The sequence below is a fragment of the Cryptomeria japonica genome, chromosome 4 (assembly GCF_030272615.1).
Source record: "Cryptomeria japonica chromosome 4, Sugi_1.0, whole genome shotgun sequence".
Lineage (NCBI taxonomy): Eukaryota > Viridiplantae > Streptophyta > Pinopsida > Cupressales > Cupressaceae > Cryptomeria > Cryptomeria japonica.
Window position 1 is genome coordinate 163889678 of NC_081408.1, and position 25797 is coordinate 163915474.

A 25797-nucleotide genomic window follows, 5' to 3' on the forward strand; every position below is an offset into this window, starting at 1 on the left:
ATCATGAGATGAACCTAACATAAGAGTATGCCAATTATTGGTATATATACACATGACTGCTAAATTGACCTGACCTCTAACATAGGTAGGGACTCAAGAATGCAAGTTATATTTCTTAGATTAGATGACCCTTCCCAAGAATCTAGAGGCACCATATTTTTCCTTTCATGCAAAATAGACAATTGCCAACATGAAACCAAAGATAAAAAGTTTATTTATTTTTCTAAGCAACTTTGCTTTATTCAAAGGCTTACTTTTTCTATATTAGATACTTCTATGTAACATGTAGTGGAAACTTATTTTCCATTCAAGAACATTATTAGTACAGAGGGATTTCAACTTATAAAAGTGTTAAATGTTAATGATTGTACTATGCTCCACAATTCTACTTCTAGGGTGAATATTGTAGGCTTTGAGTTTCAATAATTTTTGACTTATATTCAAATTGATATTATTTGTTCTTTACATAGTTTAAAAATATATATTTGCTTAATATCATCTTTATTTGACTTTTATTTTTTTAATTGAAGTGAAAATATTTATACATGATTTTGCAACATATGTGAAGAAAAATGAGAAGCGACAATTAGTTGGTAGAGATGGTTGACAACAATACCAATAACAAAGGTCAAAATTCTTGTTAATAAATGGAGATTTTGAAGTGGGTAGAGGTTGTAAGTTCAAGTTGATGCAATGACGAATTTTGGTTTAGTTTTTAGATTGTTGCTAGATTTTTAGCATTAGTGGTTGTGGTGACATGCCATGTAAAACATGTATTTAGACATAGCATAGCAAAACAAGACTATGTAGTTGTGGAAAACACGTGATCACATTGAACAAGGTAAAACACATCCTTAGACACCACTCTATCTTGAATTGGCCAATTTGCACCATTGTTCTATTTGTTTAATAATATAAGAAAAAAAATGTCGATGATAAAAAGAACATAGAAATAGAATGATTATTCAACCATAATTTATAACAACTAATGAAAAAAATGTAATAATTTGAATTGTATATGCATATTTATCATCTAATAATATTTAGTTTAATGACAAAATCCATGTTATAAACACATAGATAATGTTAAGGTCAACTCTTCTACAATACAAAAAAAAAAAACTAACAAACAATCCTTTAAGCCTCTTTTGGATGTTGAGATACTTCTTAATTTAATTTGTTGACATATAATTTAATGCCCCCAAAGTGGTTACTTCCAATTTTTATCTTTGCCCAAATGTAGTTACTTTCAATTTTTATCTTTACTTGCAGGGACTTGCAGGGACGCTCCTTGCACGTACCTTTCGGCATTGCCATTCCACAGTTGGAGACTAAGTGCGATTTCTAGTTCAAGATACATCTTATTTACCGCTTGGTCATCTCATTCAATCCATCAAACTAGTATAGTAGATCTCATTTTTGAGAATTTCAGGTAGAGTACGTTTTTAGTGGTATTTGAAGTTTCTATGAAAGATTCCTATGCTTTCTTTCACTGAGGATCGTGTGGACATGAAGAGATTTTACATGGGTACTTATTGTGGTTGTTTCTATGCGTCCGCAGGATCGGCGAACATTATATTTAACGATGGTTGGATCCAATTGTATGTATCTCAATACTTCGAATCCTTTTTCTAAGTTTTTTTTGAGCAAAATTACTACAGCACAGGGATTAATTTTGTTGGGCGTATGCTTATACTTTAGCTCGATTGCGCATGATTGATCAATTTAACGATTTAGACATTGATTTAATATCTTTAAATGGATTTTATGCGAAAAAATAAAATAAATGTAATTTAAAAAAAAAAAGTTATTTTAGGTTTTTTGAAACGTTTAGGGCATTTCGAAAGTTAATTTTGATGGATTTTTGGCAATATGGAATTATCTGTAGTGATTTTTTTGGTGGCAGCTGCTCTGTCTATACAACTGGGCTGATGAATTTTATTACTTTGCAATTGGTAGGGGTAGTTTTACATGGATATTATGGAATATGGTGTAGGCTGTAAGTACTGTTAGATTTTGTTTAAACAATCATAAAACATTATAGGTGAATTTTTGTAGATTTTAGGCAATAGCGTGTATAAGGTTAGTAATTAAATTTTACCGGAGTATAAATGCTCAGTCTGTAGTGCCGTATCCGAAAATATATGACATGGTAATTAATGCATAGAACCTTACAAGCACGGGAGAGTAGGTTTATAGTGTTTTTATTTTATTGTGGTAGATTGTCGGTTTCGAAGTGGATTCTTGGATGGGGAATTCAATGATTTAGGTATTGATTTGGTTGGTTTTACATGGGGTTTGGCAAAATCTGAATGGATTACTAGTAGGTTTAGTTTGAGGGAAAATTGGTCTGTAGCTGGATTATTTACAGAGAATTTAATGAACTTATGGTTCTGTTCATGGGTTGCTCTTGTTTGTTTGTTTTTTCTTTTTGAACAGCATTTGGGCAACCTAGCTCCAGTCCTTTTGGCACACATTCACCTTTTAGACAACAAAATGCGGCAACTAGTAATCCTTTTGCAGCAATTCGTTTTGGGATTACAAGTCATTCTGGTGCATCGATTGGAACTACATTGTTTAGGGGCTGTTGGGACTCAATTTGATAGTCCCAAATTTTGCAACTAGTTGTTCAATGGAAAATTGACTTTATTGGGTATCTTGTAAGAAGTGAACCAGTGGTGGCTATAACACTTGTAGTTTTTTTGTTTGCACAAGGTATGTGTTCAAAATTTGATGCGCTTAAAATAATTCTTGAACCAGTCGATTGACCTTTTGCAAGGAATGAGCTTGCCATTTGTAGCCTGATACTTTTTGTTGAGTTGTTTTGTGGGATTAGAACTAGGCCCTAGCCTCATTATTTTAAGATTTCTTTTGTGCAAATGTTCACATAAATGGTATCTTTGCTGAACAAATTACAGTCAGCGTAGAACTATGTTGGCTGAGGAAGGTTGAGTTCTTCGTCTAGTAGTGCCTTATAGAAGTTTTCACCAATAGATTCATCTTTATTTTTTCTATTTTGAATTTTTTGATCTAATAGCACCTTAGAGAGGTTTTCACTAGGGGATTTCACTTTTTTATTATTTTTTACCTTTTCGTGACTAAGGAACTCTTCTTGCTCCACAAAATATCCCGAGGTATCAAGTTTGATTGTGAAACCTTGTTTATGATCTCCTAATAGGATGTTGTCTTCAAGCCCCCTTAAATTCAGGAATTACTTCATTATTCTAAAAGAAATACATTGATATATGATCTTGTTGTTCCTAGTTAATATGTGCAAGGGATTGGTTGTCAATGTTAATGGTTCATTGAAAAAGTTATTGGCAACAAGATTGTTGTAGCTGTAACATGCTGAATGAAATAAAGTAAAATAAACTACAACTTGCAACTTTTAACAGAAAGGAAAGAAACACTATATTTTTATTTTTTTTGAACATTAAATAACTGAAATGAAACTAGATCTTAACTGAAAACTTGAATAAAACAATGATCTATGCTATAAGCAAGAATAGTAGATACGAATGTAACTTTAAACATTTCAATTTCAATGAAAGGAAAGGGTTTAGAAAGTACATTTCTCCAAATGTTAATACTTTGAACTTTCATAACTTTATCAACAAACCAATGAGGGAAAGTATCATCAAAGTGCTTTTCCTCCCAATTACGGACTTGCTAGTCCCTCGTGTCATATCCGACTGGATTGCCCTGATCCTCCATAGGGAGGTAATGGGAAGTTGAACTCATGCCATCTGAGACTTGGTGTATAATCCCACACGGTTCCCTAGTCGGTAATACACTATAGGATACCCCTAACTAGTATGATGACCTTTGACTGGGGTGTGTATTTGGACTATAGAACTGACTGACGTTCATAATAAGAGCAATCACACTTAAGTGTGATGTCAGTTCCACCCTTCTCGGCTTCAACTTAAGGTTCTAGGACATAGGTCTAGAAACAAGTAAGAATTAACTTATAATTGACCATATGTGAACTCACTTAGAGATTCTTAGCTGCACAATAGTTTTACATTATTTTTGTTATCAGCACTAATTCTCTTCACAGGTTCTTTTAAATCTTTCTCACAAATCATCACATAAGTTATCAGAGTATACAACTAAATCCTTAGGTTAGGAGAGCTAAATGACCTAAGAGCTGCTAGCTGCTCATATGAGCTTCAAATTTGGAACGACCATCTTGCATGAAATGTCTCTTCTGTCAATGCAATGTTGATTGTATTTTCTTTTGGAATTAAAATGCTAACTGCATTACGGATTCTCCTGTACGGATTCTCCTGTTTGCTCTTACCCATTTTCCTTCCTAAACTAGGGTTTAAATTTTCAACATGTGCTAGATAAGGTAATTCTCAAATTGAATGATCAGCCTCACTGCTGTGATATTTTTCAGATTGGATAATTCTGAGACAGCTCAAATTAAGACTTTGTAATTTCTTCATGATATGAGTCTTTTGAATATGCACACCCTCTAATCTGAGTGGTAATATTTTGTATATCTGTAACCAACTATGCTCTACAAAGTTTCCAGGTTATAACCCACACTCATATACACATACATGTATATGTTAATATATATATAGAGTGTGTGTGTGTGTGTGTCTGAGTGTGGGTTATAACCCGAAAAATTTGTAGAGCATAGTTGGTTACAGATATACGAAATATTACCACTCAGATTAGAGGGTCAGTGCTGTGATATTTTTCAGATTGGATAATTCCGAGACAGCTCAAATTAAGACTTGGTAATTTCTTCATAATACGAGTCTTTTGGATATGCACACCCTCCAATCTGAGTGCTAATATTTTGTATATCTGTAACCGACTATGCTCTACAAAGTTTTCGGGTTATAACTCACACACACACACACACACACACACACACACACATATATAAATCCAACAATATATATAGGATCCGGAACACATTTGGGTCGGCCACAAAAGATTACATTCTCCAAGACAGGAAAATGAAACGCGTAAAATAAGTCGGACCCAAAGTGTGAAGATCTCCTTTGCCAAGGACAAGAATGAAGTGTGGACCACCTAGGAAGGTCGGCCAAGGGCTTGGGAACATCGTGTGTGGTGCCAATTAGATCCGCAAGTCAGGAAAGCGCTCCACAAGAGAAGAAATCTCCAACTAGCCGATAAGATCAAACTGCTTTGGGAACCAAGAAACAGACATTTCGGAAGCGATAACTTGCCGAAAAAGAGTCCAAATGAACTGAAAATCAAGAACAAGGAACAAGAACAAGTTTGGAAGCCAAAAATCTGACCCGCTACGAAAAATGAACAACTACCGAAGAATGCTGGAAGAATCGCAGAAGCTGCAACACAAAATTGAACAGGAACAAAACTGAAAACAAATATTTTTTGGTTGATGCAAGGTTGCTCATCGACCGGGGATGCTCCTACATTATATATATATATATATATATATATATATATATATGTCTATAGTCCTTCATGATGTATCAGCTAGTATGCATTTTTTGTCTTACACATTTTCAGAATAAGAAACTCAACCAGCCTTGCTGTACCTTATCATAATACATCCTTATTACTATCAAAAGAGGTGTTCTCAGCTATTATCTATAACACAATGTGTCATAATGTTCCATCTTCAAGGATTTTTATTTTATTTCTCTTTAAACATCACTATTAATGCTGCTATAGCCTATTGCCTTTTAACAGTGAAATTTATTCAACTCAGCCATACTGAAATACTGCCCAGTCATACCATAAAATTATACATTGAATATTTTCTTACTGTCCACAACATTCCTGCTCAGCCATACATCTCTACGTCTAGAGTGGAATAAATTTTATTAACAAAAACCATTCCACAACTAATCATGGTAATATACTCTGAAATAGAAATTCTTATAATGAACTCAGTTAACTACAACATATCCACTCATTTCACAATGAACCTGAGATTCTGTTATTAAGAAGGGTTTTACAACAGATATTTAGCAGAAAAACAGTACATATATTTTCTGTAAATCTTCAGAATTCTCAAACCCTATTCAACATTCATGAGCATTTACATTATTTTTGCTCCAGATTGTTTAAATCTTAGAAAAATCGAGTAAGATCAAAAGATTTTTCAGAATATACATTAATCCTACTCTAGAATGCCCAGCTCACAGTCAAATATGTTGTTTGTAACTAGGCTCAGAAAAGGGGGGATGCGGATTGCCTAAGGCAACATCCGAATCCCTAAAGGGCTGGGCCCTTTTGCCAAAGGGTAACGTGTAGGGCTGGACCCTTCACGCCAAAGAAGATAGCATGCTCCTAAATAGGGCCAGCCCTATAATGAACACGCCACACTCTAAACCAAATTGGCGCCAAATATATATTTAAATAAAGCCGACTTAAAAGGGTATATGCACCATATAAATAAAGACTATTTGGCAAGTTTAAAATTAATCATTCATTCATTCTCTTAGTGAAATTCATCTGCTCCTTGGTGTGCGAAAATAAAAGGTTAACTTGGCGAATTTATCCAAGGAAGATATAGCAAATTTTGGTGCTCCTTATTGCTGTTAGATGGTGCATTAAAGAGTAGACCTGGTGAATATAGAAGTGCAGACCTGGTGTATTAAAAGGGCAGATCTGATTCATTCAAGTGTTTAGTTTGAAGCTCCCAGATCTGAGTCACATGATTTGAGCTAAGTATTGTATTGTTACAATTCAGAATTGAATGCATAATCAGACGTGGGTCTTTAGTGCTGGGTTTTTCCTCCTTGGAGGTTTTCCTAGGGTAATTGAGTTGGTCTCTTATGCACTTGTTTTCCTTTCTTTCGTTTACTTGCTTATCATTTACTTAATGTTAACTTGAAATTAAATGCTGAAAGTCTGATTGCTGGTCTGAGACACAAAAACTAACATGGTATCAGAGCTAAGGTTTTACTAACTTCAGATTTTAGTAAATTATTTGGTTGCATCTAGTTGCTGTTTGTTTTCAGATTAAAATGTCAGGTTTGAGGGTTGAAGATAGACTCGATGGAGCCCTTGACTTTGCTGCTTGGAAAGTCCGTATTCTATTGATTCTTGAAGAGAATGAGCTCCTTAAATTTGTAGAAGAAGAAAACCTGTCCCGTCGTGAAGATGCTGAAGAACTGAAGCAGTTCAAGAAAGACTCTCTCAAGGCCAGGAAGATCATAATTGAATCAGTCAAGAATCATCTTGTCACCGTCATATCAAAATTAGCTTCAGCCAGGGAAATGATCAAACACTTGGAAGGAATGTATGAAGTTAACAACCTCAGCAAGGCTCTTGCTCTAAGGCATCAGCTACTTCACATCAAAATGAAAGAAGAAGACTCAATCATGGCCTACTTCATGAAGATCAATGAACTGAAGGATAAGCTAAGTACTCTTGATTGCCAAATTTCAGATAAAGATCTTGTTATGATTGCATTAAATGGCCTACCTGATGGATGGGAACCATTCATTCGTAGCATTGGTAGAAGAGTTGAACAACCCAACTTTGAGCGTCTCCAATCTGATTGCATTGAAGAGGAATCTCGCATTGAGGTAAGAGGAAAACACAAGAACTCTCACAAAGATGATAGTCATGTTCTCACAGCTAAGTCTAGGAAAGGTGGGCATTGGAAGAAAGAAAAGAGAAGCAAAGATTTTAGACCCTCTTCCTACGATCCAAGAAAGAAGTCAAGAGATTCCTCCCACATTCGTTGTTTCAGATGTGATAAGTATGGTCACTATGCTAGAGATTGTTAGAATGATCCTAAGGAAAGGGAAGCCAATTTAAATGAAGTCATTGAACAAAATGAGGACTATCTTCTTATCTCTGTTCTATCGAGCAATGTTTCTACGGACAGTGATACTTGGATAATTGACAATGGAGCCTCCAGACACCTTTCAAGTTACCGTGAGCATCTTTCAGATCTAATAGAAAAGGATACCAACCTTCATGTGGTAATCGGTGATGATGTTCGATATTCGGTAAAAGGTTCTGGTACTACTTCTTTAAAAGTAGATTCTGGGATTTCCTTACAACTCAATGATATTCTTTTTGTACCTGGAATTAAAAGAAATCTTATTTCCATTTCTGCTTTAGAAGATAAGGGTTTGCAAGTAGCATTTTCTGAAGGTAAAGTACTTGCTTGGTCTAAGAAATCTAGTTTCAAATCTGCTTGTGTTAATGGAAATAGATGTGATAGTTTGTATAAGCTTGCAGCTAACCCAGTTCAAGCTCTCATTCATGAGGCTCCTGAATCATGCAAGCTATGGCATAGAAGACTTGGACATCTGCACTTCCAGGCTCTTCCCACTCTTGGTAAAATGGTTAAAGGTATGCCTAAACTCAGTTTATCTCATAATGATGCTTGTAAAGGCTGTGCAATGGGTAAGAATGTGAAGAGTCCATTTCATAAAAGTGATAGTAGGGCTAAAGAAAAGTTGGGAGCTTATCCATTCAGATCTATGTGGTCCTATGTCTGTAGCATCTCCTAGCAGTTTCCTTTATTATGTTATCTTCATAGATGATTTTTCTAGGAAAACATGGATTTACTTTCTTAAATCTAAAGAGTCTGACGAAGTCTTAAATAGATTTAAAGAATTCAAAGCCTTGGGTGAAAATATTTCTGGAAAGCAAATTAAATGTTTAAGGTTTGACAATGGAGGTGAGTACACTTCAGGTAGTTCTCATGATTTTTGTGTTGAGACAGGAATTAAGAGAGAGTTCTGTGTTCCCTACAATCCTCAGCAAAACGGAGTTGCTGAAAGAAAGAACAGGTCCATTGTTGAAGCTGCAAGAGCCATGATTCATGATCAAGACTTGCAACCCTTCCTATGGGCGGAGGCATCCAAAACAACAGTTTACATTCAGAATAGATGTCCTCATCATGCTCTAAAGAATGTAACTTCCGAAGAAGCCTTTACAGGAATCAAACCTGACATGAGCCACTTAAGGATTTTTGGGAGCCCTGTGTATGTTCATGTGCCTAAGGAAAAGCGAACCAAGTTGGATCCCTCTGGAAAGAAAGGCATCTTAGTAGGATACAGTGAATCTTCCAAAGCCTTCAGAATCTACATTTCAGGTCAAAGGTATGTTGAGGTAAGTAGAGATGTAACTTTTGAAGAAGATATTGCATTCAAAAGATCTAAAGATTCATTATCTAATAATGATGATATTGTGACTGAAAATCAAGAATCAAATGTTGATACTAACCCTGAGATATAGAAGGAGTCTATTGACCTCCTAGATTAGGAAGTTCAGGATGATCTAGCTGAACCCATGGACTCTACAGATATACCTAAGGATATTGTGGTCAGCAAGAAGAGGCCACTTTGGGTTAGAAACACCATTGAAGATGTTGAAAGATTTGTTGCTCCCAGAGGAACCTTCAGAGATAGCAAGAGACCTCAAAATCATGCCAACTACATTTCAGTAATGTGCAACATCATTGCGTCTGAACCTCACAATGTCAAAGAAGCTATGACTCATCATGCTTGGAAGTTAGCCATGGATGAAGAGTATGAGTCTATCATCAAGAATGATGCTTGGGACATGTTGTGACCTTTTCCACACATCGCCCCATTGCAAATGGGGACCCTCTCTTTTCCTGCTTTCTAGGGTTTTTGTTAGTATCCTATGACCTTCCGCTTCAGTTTCACCAAACCTTGCCTAGTTTTGAGCAGTTCAGGCCCTAACGATTAAAAGTTAGTTTTTGCAAATCATGTGATTCCAGAACACAAACACCACCAGAGTGCTTAGACAGGCCGGAGGACGAAGATCGCAATTGATTTGGACGAATGCTGACAACTTTCTATTTTTAGAAAGTATGCTTTTTTGCTTTTTCCTATTTTTTAGGAGGTTTCGTTTTTGGCATTTTCAACCCGATCCTCGGTATGGCTATTTTTAGAAAGTTTTCCCTATTTTTTAGGGATGCTTGCTTTTTGCTTTTTCGGGATGGGAATCTAGGGTTTGCATTAGCACCACTGACCAGCTTCGACTGGGACCCAAAAATTCCAAGTTTTGATCTAAAAAGCTAGTTCCCTACATTTTAGGGGGCGTGATGCCTCAGATGATCCACCTAGGCATGGATTTCAAATTTCAAGTTAATCCGGTTAAATTTGATTAAGCTGTGAAATTTTGAAATTTTTCTAAGAATTCTTCTAAGTCTGGTTAACAAGGGTTTTTGCAGGTACAAACTCCGCCCTATGCCAAGGGAAGGCCTCCAAAAGTCCACCATGTTTTGAAGACCCTCCAAAGTTCGCCTTGAGCCTTGTATAAATGATGCCATGTGTGGGAGCCATGAAGAGAGGCACCTAAACTCCGCCATGTATGTGTGGGAGATCATGTGGGAACACCTCCAAACTCCGCCATACCATGAAGGAGGACCCTCTAAACTCCGCCCTAGGCCATGTGAGATAGCATCCAAACTTCGCCTTGGTGGAGGGTCACCAAAAGTCTGCCAAGGGGCTAGTCTAAACTCCGCCTTGGTAGTCAAGTCTGCAAAGTCCGCCTAGGACATGTGGGAACACCTTCCAAAGTCCGCCATATGTTGAAAAAGCTATGAAGTGGCACCTAAAACTCTGCCATGTGTGTGAGGTCATCAAGAGAGCCCTCCAAACTCCGCCATGCCATGAAGGAGAACCCTCTAAACTCTGCCCTAGGATAGAAGGTCACCAAGAGAGCCCTCCAAAGTCCGCCATGGGGAGATAGTCCAAAATTCCGCCTTGGTGGAGAAGTCACCAAAGTCCGCCCAAGGGGTGCAATCAAAGTCCGCCCATGTTGGTGGAAGTAACACCTCCAAACTCTGCCCAAGGTCTTCAAATGTTGAAGAGGTGTCTTAGAACTCCGCCATGCTTGAAGAGCTAAGCCTTGGAAGTCCGCTCAAGGTAGATAGAAGTCGAGTCTAAACTCCGCCATACCCTTGGTGCCACCTCCAAACTCCGCCATGTTAGCCTAGAGACCTCCAAAAGTCCGCCAAAATTTGAAGGTGATGAGAGTTATCATCAAAGTCCGCCTACACATGAAGGGTCAAACAAAGTCAACAAGTTGAGTGATGTCATCAAAATCCATAAGGATTTCGAACTTGAAAAACAAAATAGAAAGTTTTGAAAGGGGATATTGGAAGATCCATAAAGATTTCGAACTTGAAGACCAAGATAGAAAGTTTTTTTGAAAGAGAATGTTGGAGGACTATTGGATATTTTCGAACTTAAATCAAAATGGAAAGTTTTTTAAAAAAAAGAGATATTTTCTTAAAACTTGGAAACATGAAGTTAAAATTAGGAAGTATGAGTTGGAAGATTTTAAGGGTTTCTACTTGAGGATTTGACCTTGTTTTCAAATACTTCATTATAAACTTCATTTCTACACCAAGAAGTTCGAAGTTACTAAGGAGAGCTTAGTAAAGTATTTCAATTTGAAGATCATTTGGAGAAAATTTTGATATTGCTGGAAGTTGGATAACTTTTTTGACAAAAGTTTCACAGATTTTTGGAGAAGGGCAACTAGTACGAGGAAGAATTATTTAACCTTTTTTGAATTTTCTGAGTGTTCTTGAGAGAGTTCTAGCCCTACTTCTACCCATTCGAAGGTGAAACTAAATTCATGATGCAGATTTATGGATTTTTTCTGAATATTTTCCAGAATTTAATAAATAACTTTTTCGAAAATTTTGGAGAAAGAAAATCATTTTTCAATTTTTTTGGCTAAAGTATGAAATTTTTTGAAAGTTTTGACACTTGGTGGTAACCACAACCAGCCTTAAGATTGAGGGTTTCGGAGGTGAAAATTCAATTTTTTTTGCTAAGTATGAGAATAAAAATGAAAATTTTCCAACACTTAGCCATTTCGCAGCCCCATTATTTTCGAAACCTTGCAAATTATTTTCTGACTTAAAATTTCATTGTTTGTCTGCAGGTCCTAGACATTATGAAATTTCAAGTGGATAAAGATGCTCCTCTGGAGTCGAGGATGACTTCAAAATGGAAGAACGTCAGCGACACCAACCTTGGACACATCAATCTGAGGGAATTTAAGAAGCGAATGTTTGGTCTGGACAACCTCGTGCCTACCATCATTGCGCGAAAGATGATGAAGAGTGGCATCGTGCATGCTGCTGGCTTCCTCCCCACCATGCAATGCAATGAGCTAGTAGTCGAATGTGCCAAATATTACAACCCCATCAGTAAAGACATTGTTGCACCTGATGGAAGGGTACTAGTGGACATCAGTGATGAGGTCATCAGAGAGGCCTTCAGGATCCCAGAGTATCACAACACAATGTATGTGACAAAGGACGAAGCTGACGGTCTGTATCAGGACCACCTGGAGGAATATGATGCCATAGTTAACCATTCCTGGCTAGATAAGCCAAGGAAGGGCGCCTCCAAACTTCAGAGGAAGAGCCTAGTGCGAGCATACTTCAAGGAAGACATTAGAGACATGATCGTCCTGCTCAATAGAATAATGGGAAACCCTCAGGGAGCTCCATTCGAACCCTGGATGTATTATTTCATTAATGAAATAATCAATGGAGTAAAAATGATAGATTGGGTCAGGATGATCAGCGACAACCTAGACAGCCAACTGAGGAACCTGGAGACGAATAGGACTTTCTTCATGAGTTCTTACCTATTTTATTCCTTGGCCAGGACCTACAGATACATAGGTCTCACTTGTAGAGGAGAAGTAGGGAGCAAGGAGAACCAGTTTCCAGTGTATGATTGCTATCCCTAGCTCCACATGGAAGAGAAATTCCATTTCAAAAGAGTGAATGATACTTTCCTTATGCATATCACTCGGACATTGCAAGGTGGGCTGCACCAGAGACTCTCCCAAGAGTTTATGGACTTCATCAGTCGGTTTGGATATTGGTACATCCAATATCCAAAGTTCACTTACCTTCGAATCCAGGGATTCTCCGGACCTCCATACAAGCTTCTAGCTTACCCTACCAACCGAGTGGTGTTGCTCGAGGTTGTAAGACAATTGGAGGAGTCTATAGTGATTCAAAGGGATAAGCAAAAGAAGGTAAGAACATCCTCACTTACAATTGACAATGGGCTGGAAACATGTTCATCATCACAAGCTGCTGCGACCGCTGAAAAGGAGCTAGCCTGGTATCCCTTCTATCAATACAAGGCAAGAAGGAATTTCGATCCATTCCATAGGATAAAGAAGGTTGAAGGAACAACGTTTGAGCATAGACCAGACCTAGAAGATTACTGGGCTAATGCGGCCGACAACTTAGAGATCAGGAAGAGATTCTGGTCGAGAATTCCTTTGAGCATGGTGAGAGCAACAAAGGTATTCAAAGTTGTTGATCAAGTGGAGGAAAGCCTAGAGCTTCTACAGCCAGGCTTTGAAAAGATGAAAAATGAACCCCTAGTTTTAATAGATTGGATAGAGGGGGAGAAGTCAGATCTAGCAGACCTCATAAGGTCGGTAGTTGAGTACTCGAGGTGGTGGACATCTAAAAAGACAAGGTAGTTAAAGGCCAAAGGTGTGACTTTGACCTACGAATTGATGGGAGCAGATGATGCTCTGTCCATCAATCCTTGTACCTCTGCCGGTGATGCCCGAAATCCAGAAAGTGTTGGGTCTCGAAAGAGGAAGGAGTTGGTTGGAAGCTCCACAAAGGTGGTAAGGAAAAGGGTTGTAGGTGAAAGAAGGGAGTCCAGTGATGGCCACTCCATCCTGAGTGCCACTTCCATTGTGCCCGATCAAAATGCAATTGGGGAGCAAGAGATGAACATCTGCATGATTGATGATGAAGTTAGAGTGCCTTTTCATCCGGTTAGGGAAGTAGTGGAAGAGGTCGTCCAATGTCCAGACAGAGAGCAAGCTGAAGTGCCCACAGTCTTCTTGGATGGCATACCAGCAAACCCAGGAGAGGCAGATGATGAGTTTGACTGGAATACTGTAGAGCAATCTACCATTCCGGATTGGTTGAGGGAAAGAATAAAGGCCAAGGTCCCCAAGGAAGCCTGTTCCGAAGAGGTCACTGCAGTGTTTCTGGAGAGGGTGAATGAGCCCACTATAACTAAACCACCCAAGCCCGCCAGAAAGTTTTCCCTAATTCAGAGAGACAGCGCAGGGTTCAGGACAGTCCAGATAGCGGTGCCCAAAGAAGGAAAGACTAGGGACAATGTCACGGCGGATGACTACAAGATCACTACCATAGAGTTGGGCAAGCCCGCCCAGGACCAAGGGGTCCAGCATATCGACGACTCCTGCAACACTCTAAAGACAAGTCTGGCCCAAGAGAAAGAAAAGAGGAAGAAGGTCGAAGAAAAGAACCAGCAGTGGAGAAAGTATGTTCTCCATCTTACCAAACCGCTCAACCATGAGATCCCGCTTACTCCGCCACAGCCTCTTCAGTAGGGATCGATGAAGGATTATGAGGATATGAAGGGAACATTGACACAGGCTAAGGAATGGATTTCAGATGCCTCAACACATGCAGATATACTGGTAGAGAATTTAGTGTCAGCACATGAGTTGTCTTCTTCACTTGTCAACCGTATCCAGGATCTAGCCACCAATTGGGAGGATGTGGAGGAAATTCAGGATGAAATACTCCCACATCTAAAGATTATCCGAGGCTTGTCGAAGAGAAGCCTAGTGGATGCAGGTATCATACAGGCCGGAGACAGGTATGATTTCAGCACATGGTACTATGCCTTGGTCACTCGGATTGAAGTTCTAAAGAAATCCGAGACCAAGTGCTTTGAGACAGAGGAAAGTGTTAGAGAGATCCTGGGCAAGGTATTCCATGTGGCGTCAGAGATCTAGAAGAAGGAAAGCATAAGGGAGAAACATTTGCATGCAGAAAACCTGAGAGCCAGGATCCAGTCTAGCTTTTTCAAGGATTCAGGGATGATTGACAAAGGCGATCTCCCGAAAATTGCAAATCTTCTCTTCATCGATGAAAATTTCCTTGCCCAAGCCTTTGAGTGGGAGAGCATCCTCGCCACTTGTATCGATGATGTGGACATCATCGACTTCCAGATTGGCAGTTTGCCAAGTGTCACCATGGAGGAGGTCAAGCTCATTGTGTCTAGATACGTCGAATCTCTGAAAGAGGAAAGTGGACACTCACCTCAGTGAGATTAGCAACTGCGCCATGTGTCACCCTCTTATTCATTTGAGCTAATAGTATTTTGGGAAACCCTAATTAGGGTTTATGACTTTCAATCTTGGCCCTTGATCATTGTTTGATCTCGGCCATTTGTTTATTTTGAAAAACTATTTAAGGTTGTCTCCTCTCATTTGGAGAGTGTGAGGTTTTTGATGTATTGTTGCGTAAGGTCATTTCCAGATAATACATTGCATGTGCGTTGCTTTGTAATCCCTATTGTTTGAATGATTTGCATGGTTTCAATTTCCTCAACACCTAGTTAGAATTAATTTAGATTTGCTTCCATTGTTGTTAATTTGAACGAAGGATTTGATAAGTGTCAATTGATGGTGTATCTCCGCTCATACTTTTGGTAAATGGATGATTTCCATTCTACCGTGCAAAGTTAGTCTGAGCCCATCCCTTGTGCATCCCAACATCTCGATCATAAGCACAACCCATTGAAGATTGCACCGGCCTTGTGTAGTTGTCCCTAGTGTGGCGAAGCAAGGTTTGGTTTCTTGAGAGCACTCAATTGATACCGTCTCCAGAGTTCACAGGATTAGATTAGCCTTCCTAAACCCTATTTTTTTTCCCTTTTTTTGAAAGTCTAAATCCCCAGAAAATCCCCCAAAAAAGAAGAGCCTAAAATGGCTAAATCCATCTAAGTCCAGCAGTTCAAGACAGTTGTTAAACGTAAGTCCCCCTTGAGATTTTCAGCATACACTACCCAAGAAGCTATTCCACTAAAGTCGCTTGTTCGCACATATAGACTTTGGAATCAGTAGTGATTTTTCAGGAGAGGATAGAATACCTTCGAGTATCCTATTCTAATGTTTGGTAGATGATAAAACAGACACCAACAGGACATTGTACCCAGACCCAAAGGTAAGTCTGTTGTTTCCTCTAAATGGTTATTTAAAATTAAGCATAATGCTGATGGTAGTATTGAGAAATATAAAGCTAGATTTGTAGCTCGTGGTTTTTCTCAAAAGGAAGGAATAGATTATGAGGAAACATTCGCTCTTGTTGCTAGACATACTTCTATTAGATCTATAATAGCTATTGCTGCAGCTAAAGGTTAGGAGCTACATCAAATGGATGTTAAGACAACTTTCCTTAATGGTGTTATTGAGGAAGAAGTCTATATTGAGCAACCAGAAGGTTATGTAATCCATAAAAGAGACTCTCATGTTTGCAGGTTGAAGAAAGCCTTATATGGGCTCAAACAGGCTCCTCGTGCTTGGTATGAAAGAATTGATAAGTACTTACTGAGCTTAGGATTTCGTAAGAATGATGCTGATGCTAACCTTTACTTGAAAATATGTAATAATGATATGCTAATTCTGGTTTTATATGTGGATGATTTATTTCTCATTGGTGAAAATAAATTGATCATGATATGTAAGAAAGAATTAGCTTCAGAATTTGAAATGAAGGATCTAGGTCTAATGCATTACTTCCTAGGGTTAGAAGTATGGCAAAAATCCAATGAAATTTTTCTAAGTCAAGGAAAGTACACTATTGATATTCTGAAAAGATTTAGAATGATGGATTGTAAACCTATGTCTAGTCCTATGGAATCTAACTTAAAGAAGTTCAGTGTTTCTGCAGGTAAATTTGATTTTGCAGATCCATCTGAATACAGGCAGTTGATCAGATCCTTGATGTATCTAGTCAATACTAGACCAGATATCTGTTATGCTGTGAATGCTCTCAGTCAGTTCATGAGCATGCCTAAACTTGTTCACCTGGTTGCAGCCAAGCACATTCTGAGATATTTGCAAGGCACTATTGGTTATGGGCTGAAGTATTCACTTAATACCTCAATCTCCTTGGAAGGCTATTCAAATTCAGATTGGGCAGGAAGTGTCAAGGACAGGAAAAGTAGTTCGGGTATTTGCTTTAGCTTGGGTTCTGCAGTAATCTCTTGGGCCTGTAGAAAGCAATCTTCGGTAGCATTGAGTACTGCAGAAGCTGAGTACATTGCAACATCTGTTGCATCTAGAGAAGCAGTGTGGCTCCGCAAACTTCTTGTTGGATTGTTTGGTCAACCTAGTGGTCCTACCACTATTCATTGTGATAATCAAAGCTGTATAAAGATGTCGGTAAATCCTGTGTTTTATGACAGGTCCAAGCATGTGGAAACTCATTATCACTTCATTCGGGATATGGTGCAAAGAGGCACCATTCAACTGAAGTATATCGGCACAGATGAACAGGTTGCAAATATTCTTACCAAACCCTTATCTAGAGTGAAGTTTGAATACTTCAGAGACAGACTTGGTATTGTGGAAAATGAAACCCTGGCTGAGAGGGAGCTTCAATCTCAGTGATTCTCTACTGCAGGGTTTGTCCCTTCTTCGCTTGTGTGCAAGAATGGAAGGTTCCATTCTATGCTTGTGTGCTAGATGGAAAATTGTAATTATGTAAAGACCCACTTGTGTATTACACCTTCTATGCTTGTGTGCTAGAACCATCCTATGCTTGTGTGCTAGGTGGAAGATGTAATTCTATGCTTGTGTGCTAGATGGAACTCTAAAGGTTCTGATTATGTATTCTTTTCTTCCCTAGTTAAGAGGGAGTGTTATTTGTAACTAGGCTCAGAAAAAGGGGGACAAATTGCCTGAGGCAACATCCGAATCCCTAAAGGGCTGGGCCCTTTTGCCAAAGGGTAACGTGTAGGTTGGACCCTTCACGCCAAAGAAGATAGTGTGCTCCTAAATAGGGCCAGCCCTATAATGAACATGCAACACTCTAAACCAAATTGGCGCCAAATATATATTTAAATAAAGCCGACTTAAAAGGGTATATGCACCATATAAATAAAGACTATTTGGCAAGTTTAAAATTAATCATTCATTCAAGCTCTTAGCGAAATTCATCTACTCCTTGGTGTGCGAAAATAAAAGGTGAACTTGGTGAATTTATCCAAGGAAGATATAGCAAATTTTGGTGCTCCTTATTGCTGTTAGATGGTGCATTAAAGAGCAGACCTGGTGAATATAGAAGTGTAGACCTGGTGTATTAAAAGGGCAGATCTGATTCATTCAAGTGTGCAGTTTGAAGATCCTAGATCTGAGTCACATGATTTGAGCTAAGTATTGTATTGTTACAATTCAGAATTGAATACATAGTCTGACTTGTGGATCTTTAGTGCTGGGTTTTTCCTCCTTGGAGGTTTTCCTAGGGTAATTGAGTTGGTCTCTTATGCACCTGTTTTCCTTTCTTTCGTTTACTTGCTTATCATTTACTTAATGTTAATCTGAAATTGAATACTGAAAGCTTGATTGCTGGTCTGAGACACAAAAACTAACAAAATAGAATATTAACAGAAAATATTTCTGCATTGTCTTCTTTTCAATTAAATTTACCATGAATTCAAACTCTAAAAAGAAAGAATGGAAGAATAAACAAGCTTGCTGGGTTTTGTCAATATAACATGACCTGAAAATATAAAAAAATACGTCTTGCTGTGCTTTCTTTCCAACTATATTCTTTTCTCAACTCTTTTGCAAAATCCACCAAGAATAACAACTAAACCATGGCGCCTATCAAGTTAACTTTGGCTGGAAAGACTTTTCCAACACAAAGCGTTTCTCCCTTTTTCTTATTTTTGCCGACAAAACCTACTCCCAAAAGAAATGCAAAGCTCCCTATTTTTATTGATACTCTTCTCCAAAAACATGCCAAAATACCCACAAAAAAGGAGCGGATTCTCCATTTTGCCCTAATCCTTAGCAGTCACATGATTTTCCTTCTCCTCACGCCAATTTCATGCTCTTGCATGATGGGAAAGATAAGAAAATCATGTCAAATGCCTGAGAGCTTATCCTTTAATATTTAGTCTTATGCAAATCATTATTTTCAATGCATATTTAAAACACATACTTCCCTTATTTATGCCTGATGATTTTTGTGTTTTAACCATTATATATTTTTTTATATACCTCCACTCGAATAAATGACTCTTCTTTTGCTTTCATATATAGTCTTGATAATTTAAAATAAAATAAGCTTTCAAAGTAAGCTTTAACGGTGCTCTAAAATCATTTCAAATATAAAAGCCCCCTTTACATACTTAGCTTGTATTAAAATAGCCATAATGGAATTGGCTTAAGCATTGCACAAGAGGACCTTTCAGGAAGAACATTAATATAATATATACATATATTTATATATATCAGTTTATATATCCTATGTATACATGTCCATGAGAGCATGTATATGGACGTATACGTACTCACACACACACACACACACACACACACACACATATATATACACGTTATCAAACATGAGCCATTGAAATTTTTTAATTTAATTATTAATAGTAATAACCATAATAAATAAATTAATAATAATAACCAACTAACTTGGAAACCAATCGATGACTTAAAGTCATGAAACCCTAAAACCTCTACACAAACCAGTTAGGGTTACTTGACGCGACAGGCTAACGAAATTAACCATAGTCAACATGAGACTACCTGACTCACTTATGGTTAGGGTTTTTAGATGGCATGAGTTTTCCCTCTCCTTACCTCCCGACTTGATGATACTTCTGACAACGAACTCTTGCACACACTTGGCTAGTTCAACTAGTTAGATCAAAATCTTGTCATACTCTGACATTTCAAAATATCATTAACAAATTAAAAATATCTGAATGTCATAATGTTACTATCAAAACATCAATCGAGCAATTATGAGTCATCAATTCATTGGTCTTAGCACAATTAACATCATTCAATTATGCATAAACATCTAGGGCATCATCATTCAATTAAAACATGAACATCTAGGGCATGTTCATTCAATTTAAAACATGAAACGTCTAGGGCACGATTAAACATCTTGCAAATATAGCATAAACAACTAGTGCACACATATAACATGGCGTAATCACAACATATAAACAACTAGGGCACAAGTGGGATGTAACAGTAGCAACTATGAAAGGAACCTGTCTTAATCTCAGAAGAAGTTTCTTCAAAGATTGTGGAATTGTCACTAACATTCTCATATTCATCACTAGGGGGTTTGTATCCAATGCCATGATATTCTTGATTTGCACAGACATGTAAAGGTTCTTTGGCTTCTTGTTCATGAAGGCTAATCCTTTTCCTTTGTAGTTCATGATTTGACATATGTTGTTTGGTCTAGAATATGTATCACTTTGAAAGCAAGATGCCAAACCATCATTATATAGCCAAAAGTCATTGAAGCTTTCAATTTTCTCATTTGCAAGATAACCTGATTTGATGAAAGAAGGTGTACCAAACTAATGAGGTACCTCAGTTGTCTTCTTATTCATGATGTGCCTACCTTGACTTTTACGTGAAAGGGGAAGTTTACCCACAAAGACAACATCTTGGATTTCATACTCTCCACAACCTTTGTCAATGATCTTGAAATGGGATTTAGAAGACGGGCTTTTGGATGTGCATGGGAGATAATTTGGACAAATTTAGGATGGAGAATGTTGTGGGTTAGGATTGGTAGATTTGTCTATTTTAGGGGCACTTTCAATAATGGGGCAATGATTGATTTTACGATATCACCCTTCCAACATTTTGCAATATTAGAAAGGTTGAGGGTCATGTGACAATGACTTTGATTCTTGAATGGGAAAATTTAATACATTGTTGGAAGGTGGATTGGACAACATGCATGGCATGAATACATGATTGTAAGGAAGGTCAAGATCAATGACATATATTAAAGTTTGTTTTATGAGAGGTCAATCATGGTAACTATCATAGCAATGAGGGCTATTTTAATCTGAATTCCTTTTTGCATAAGCTCATCAAAAGTTGTTGCACAATTAACTTGTAAATGAAACGACATCTCTTGGTTGAGGTTGGTAGCGAAAATACTAACTACTATTTCTCATAGATGGATCAAAGGAATCTACTAGCCACGTTTCATTATCTTTGTAGGAATGAAGAGAGACTCCATTCCTTTGTTTATGGTTACATAGATCCATCATCGTCAATTCACGTTCCACATTATATGAGACATGTCTTACTAATCTTTCTACTAAATCAGGGAATGCTGTTATTGATCCCTCGGGCAGATGCAAAAACCATTCCAAATCTTGACCTCCTAATCCTTGAGGGAACAATTGGATAAGATAATTGTCACTATAAGCTACATCTTGGCATGCTAGAAAAAAATCATTTACGTGTTCACTTGGATCACCTTTTTCTATATACATGTCAAATTTCAGCAATTCAAACTAAGGAGGAAAAGGGATTTGTAGCATGGCTCTATCAAAAGGATGAAGGCATAACTCCCCAAATTTATATGTTTTAGGATGATGCCCCGCTTGTAGGCCTTGGATAGTGTCTTTCATGGCTTGCCACTCCCAGGCAATTTATGTACCCTTAGCATGGTGACAATGGTATGATAAAGTTGGATTGTTGCTGGGGTTGATTAGGTTCTTGAAGTTGTGAAGGTGTAGATGATGGACCTACATGTGAGGTTAAGTTCACCAATTGTTCACTTTAGAGTCACATTTGGTCAAGCATGGTTTTATTTTGATGTTGAGGATTTTGTTATGCTAGGATCTTTTGGAAATAGAAGGAACATGTGGAATATTTGTGGTTGTTTTGTTTTGGTCTATAGGGTTGCTAGTAGTGAGTCTAGTGACATGCTCTATAAAAAAAATGCTCTTGGCTAATGATGTTGTTTAGGTTCTCAAGGTTGTAATTGATAGAAAGCTTTAGCTCCTAGTACTATAAGCTAGATGAGGATGTTGTCTTTGTCGTCAAACAAATAATTGAATAACTTGGACATGACCTTGTTCAATTTTAAATAAGTCATTTTGGTCACCTAAATGCTTGCCATGGTTGATAAGGCTATCATGATCATATTAGTGTTCCATGGGGATGCACCGCCCCCTTGAAAAAAAAACAAAACAAAAAAAAAACCCGCTTCCCCTATAGGGAACATTTCTGAGACTTGGGGACATGGGGGAAACATCCCCCCCTAGCTCCACCACCTCTACCGGGGACGCTATTAGATTGCTTGCTATGTGGCACATGCCATTACATACTAATTGCAACCTTTAACTTCATGAAAACTAGTTGGCCTTTCATGGGGCACGTCATAGAGATGTTATATTGCAGATTTTGCCTTGAAGATTTCAAATTCATCTCTATTTTTTATATCAACACTGCCCACCCACCACTGCTTTGCCACCATTACCTCACCGTCCCCAAACTTAGGCTCTTGGTCCCTAAGTCCCCGAAACCCGTCCCCCCATCAGGGAACTTTGTCGGACCATGGATCATATCCAACATAAGGATTTTGGATGGATGGGGTACTTGAGAGGAAAGAACTTCCTTCAAGAAAATTGAGATTCATATTGACTTTGTTGAATTTTAGGGTGAACTTGGTTGAAAGGTGCTTCTAAATGAAATGGATTGGGCTAAAAGGATTTTCATTATTTAAGCTTTGATTTTTCCTAGTTTGAACTCTCACTATAAGCATGAATCTTATTCTAGTTTTGGTTTTTGCACTAGTTTCAAACAAAGGGATGGAAGACAAAGCATATACATGAACAACCTATCCACTCAAGTGGAGTGTTTGGTTTTGTAGGCTCACACATATACTTTGATCTAGTCATAAATAGTATGACCTATTGGTCTCAAGTTGTTGACTAGTTTTGCTACTCAAGATCACACTAGGGCACGAGAGGAGAGCATACATGGCCTACTATTCCGTTTCTAGAAGTATGGTATTAGTAACTTTTTGAGGCTAACCGTTTACCGGTGCAATACAAAGACCAAACAATTGAAGGGTTCATTGTGCTAAGTTTGTACAAGGGATGTCCTCGATATACCTAATGGTATGAGGCCTAAGTTTGTGAATTAGGGAGTCTATATAAGACGTGTGATTGGGTTCAAATCCCTCTCACTTAACTTTGTTCTCTTGAATAAAGCTGCACCATAAATGACAACTCCACCTTATAGGGAGAGTCTTTTGATTGTCAATCCCCAAAGTTATGTACCTTGCTAGAACATGAGGATTTGGGTCAACGCTCGGTGATGAAATCCAAGCAAAGCCCTCTAAAAATTCAAAAAAAGGAAGAGATGAGTGTTTCTGATTACCAAGATCACAAAATCATGTGAGCGAAGAGCATATACACTCAATTTTTGGGTTACACAATTGACAAACCGTTTTTGATTCTTCAGATTGCCTCACAATGCTAGAGAAAAGCATATGTAGATCAGTCACGCAAATAGATACAAGCAAACAAAGCAGTTTTTGTTAATGATGTAGCATCAGAAGTAATCCTTCTGAACGACTGAGACCAAATATGTGAATGGCTTATCGGCCTTGCATATTTGGTAATTCGATCATTCAGATTTAACCAATCTTAGCCGATTTCTATTAAGCAAATTAATGTTAATATTACTAATCAATAATAGAATTGATATTGATAAGCAAGTCATTGTTAGTCTAATATATTAACATATAGATTATTGGCTTGGTTAATTGATTGACTTTAATTAACACATTATCTAAAGGCTTTAAGTCAGCCGATTGATTAGTTAGCGACTTGTGAGAAAGTCGCTATCCTCCGTGCCTCTATGTAGGGTGGCAACTCTTGGAAAGAGTCACCCCCTCAGCGATGATATAAGTGACAAACAATCTGTTCGAACAAGGATATACAGATCACGTATAATGCACAGTGAATAACATCAGACCCGTAGCACATCGAACATAAGGTTGAATATCAACAGCAATAAATTATCTAATATCAGATCGAATAAGATCGACAAGGAATATACAAATGTTTGACGTATAGCAGAGCACATCAGATTGATACAACTGACAAGGAGGATTCGAATGATTCCCAGTGTACAATCTCAGGTTGGATATCGACAGTCAGCATACACGGGACAGTTAGTATTCACGGTGAATAATATCTGGTTAATAACATATCAAATATATGAATAGTATCAGACTGAATACGACTGTGAACAAACTCAGATCGATACCATATTACATAAATATATATAGCAGACAGTGGCAACTAATACGTATCACCCATTATTATATTCAGCAATATACCCTCGAACATTGCATTAAATTCACATGCGACACATACAACATCAGATCACCATCCATAAGTAAGAAGATTGAATTTATTGTGTCAGGGTGAATTCGCTTAGTGGCGGATTATATATTCTCAGGACTTCAAACACATTCCAGTAGATCGTTTCAACTACTCAGCATATCGTGTAAGCACATTATCAGATTGAGTATTCACAGATCAGCAGACCAAAGGAATATTACTGTTGATTGAATATAGCATACATTATATCTGATAAACGTTATACACCAGCAGATAAAAGACATTGGAACACACAAAAAAGAAGTTCAAATTCATACTCAGAAAGATTATCTAATTGATATCAAATTGTGATCAAAGCACAAATAAAATTTAAAAATTAACTGCTTATACAAATCTGATCAAAACTTAACATGGTATCAGACCAGGTTTAAGAAAAGATCAGATCAGATTCATAGAAGCAGGGTTATCCTCTAGTATTATCTTCAAGATCGACTTCGTCTACCAATGTCAAGATGGTGAATGGAATCAGAGTTGAAGACTGACTTGAGGGTGCATCAAACTTCGTATCTTGGAAGTTTAGAATCATGCTTGCTTTGGGGGAAAACGAATTAGATGATTTCGTGAAGGATGCGGTACCGGAACCAAAGGAAGAGGATGAGAAGCTTCAATGGAAGAGAAAGAACAACAAAGCGATGAAAATGTTGGTTGACTCTGTGAAAGATCACATTGTGCCAATCATCTCCAAGTTGACGAAGGCATGTGACATGTTCAAGACATTAGAGGAGATGTATGAGATCAACAACACCAGTCGAGCTCTCGCATTGAAACAACAACTTCACCACATCAAGATGACGAAAGGAGAATCCATCATGTCTTTCTTCATGAAGATTACCGAATTGAGAGATCAACTCTCTACCATTGGACACACTATAGATAGCAAAGAATTCACCATGTTGGCTCTAAATGGTCTTCCTTCATCATGGGAGTCATTTATTCAAGGGATAAGCGCAAGATCAAAAATCCCGAAGTTTGATCGATTGAAGACAAACTGCATTCAAGAAGAGTCAAGATTGGATACAAGAGGCATTGGACAAAGCTCCACAAATGAAGATATTCATGTTCTTGCTTCGCACTCCTCAAAGAAGAAAGGTAAGAAAGAACATTTCAAAAGGGAGAAAGATAAGGAATCCAATGGTTCTCCTACATTCAAAAGAAGGAAGGATATTTCAGAAATCCAATGCTTTAGATGTGACAAATATGGTCACTACACAATGAAATGTCAAACTAGGACTATGCCTCAAGCTTCCATTGCAGATGTTGGTTAGACTCTTCCACAAAAGGATTCAGATGGATTCATATTCTGATTTGAAAGAGATAAGTTTTATGATTGAATAATGTTCATGAATTTCGTATGTAGTTATTAATTCATGCAATTATATTATGAGTGTTATTTGTGAAACAACATTGTCAGCAAATGTCCGCTTACAACAAGCTGCATTTGGATATCTTGTTTTTTAAATTTCTTCAATGTACTATGAGAAACTTGTCCCTTACATATAGGACATCTTTAGAATCACATCTTGTTGCTTTTCAGGTTATT

The 25797-nt window shown here is 37.7% G+C and overlaps 1 protein-coding gene across 2 annotated transcripts in view; it reads left to right on the forward strand.

Moving 5' to 3' along the window:
* The first annotated feature begins 1188 nt into the window (after window positions 1–1188).
* Window positions 1189–25797, forward strand: part of LOC131048981 (nuclear pore complex protein NUP98A) — a 47940-nt gene continuing 23331 nt past the window's right edge. Inside the window, exons 1-2 of one of the 2 annotated variants that reach the window (XM_057982972.2) lie at window positions 1189–1432; window positions 1562–1601. In XM_057982972.2, the coding sequence (XP_057838955.2) occupies window positions 1586–1601 (16 nt within the window). In that variant the 5' untranslated portion in view covers window positions 1189–1432; window positions 1562–1585. The remainder of the gene's footprint in view (window positions 1433–1561; window positions 1602–25797) is intronic. The other variant, XM_057982971.2, reaches the window with a different exon arrangement.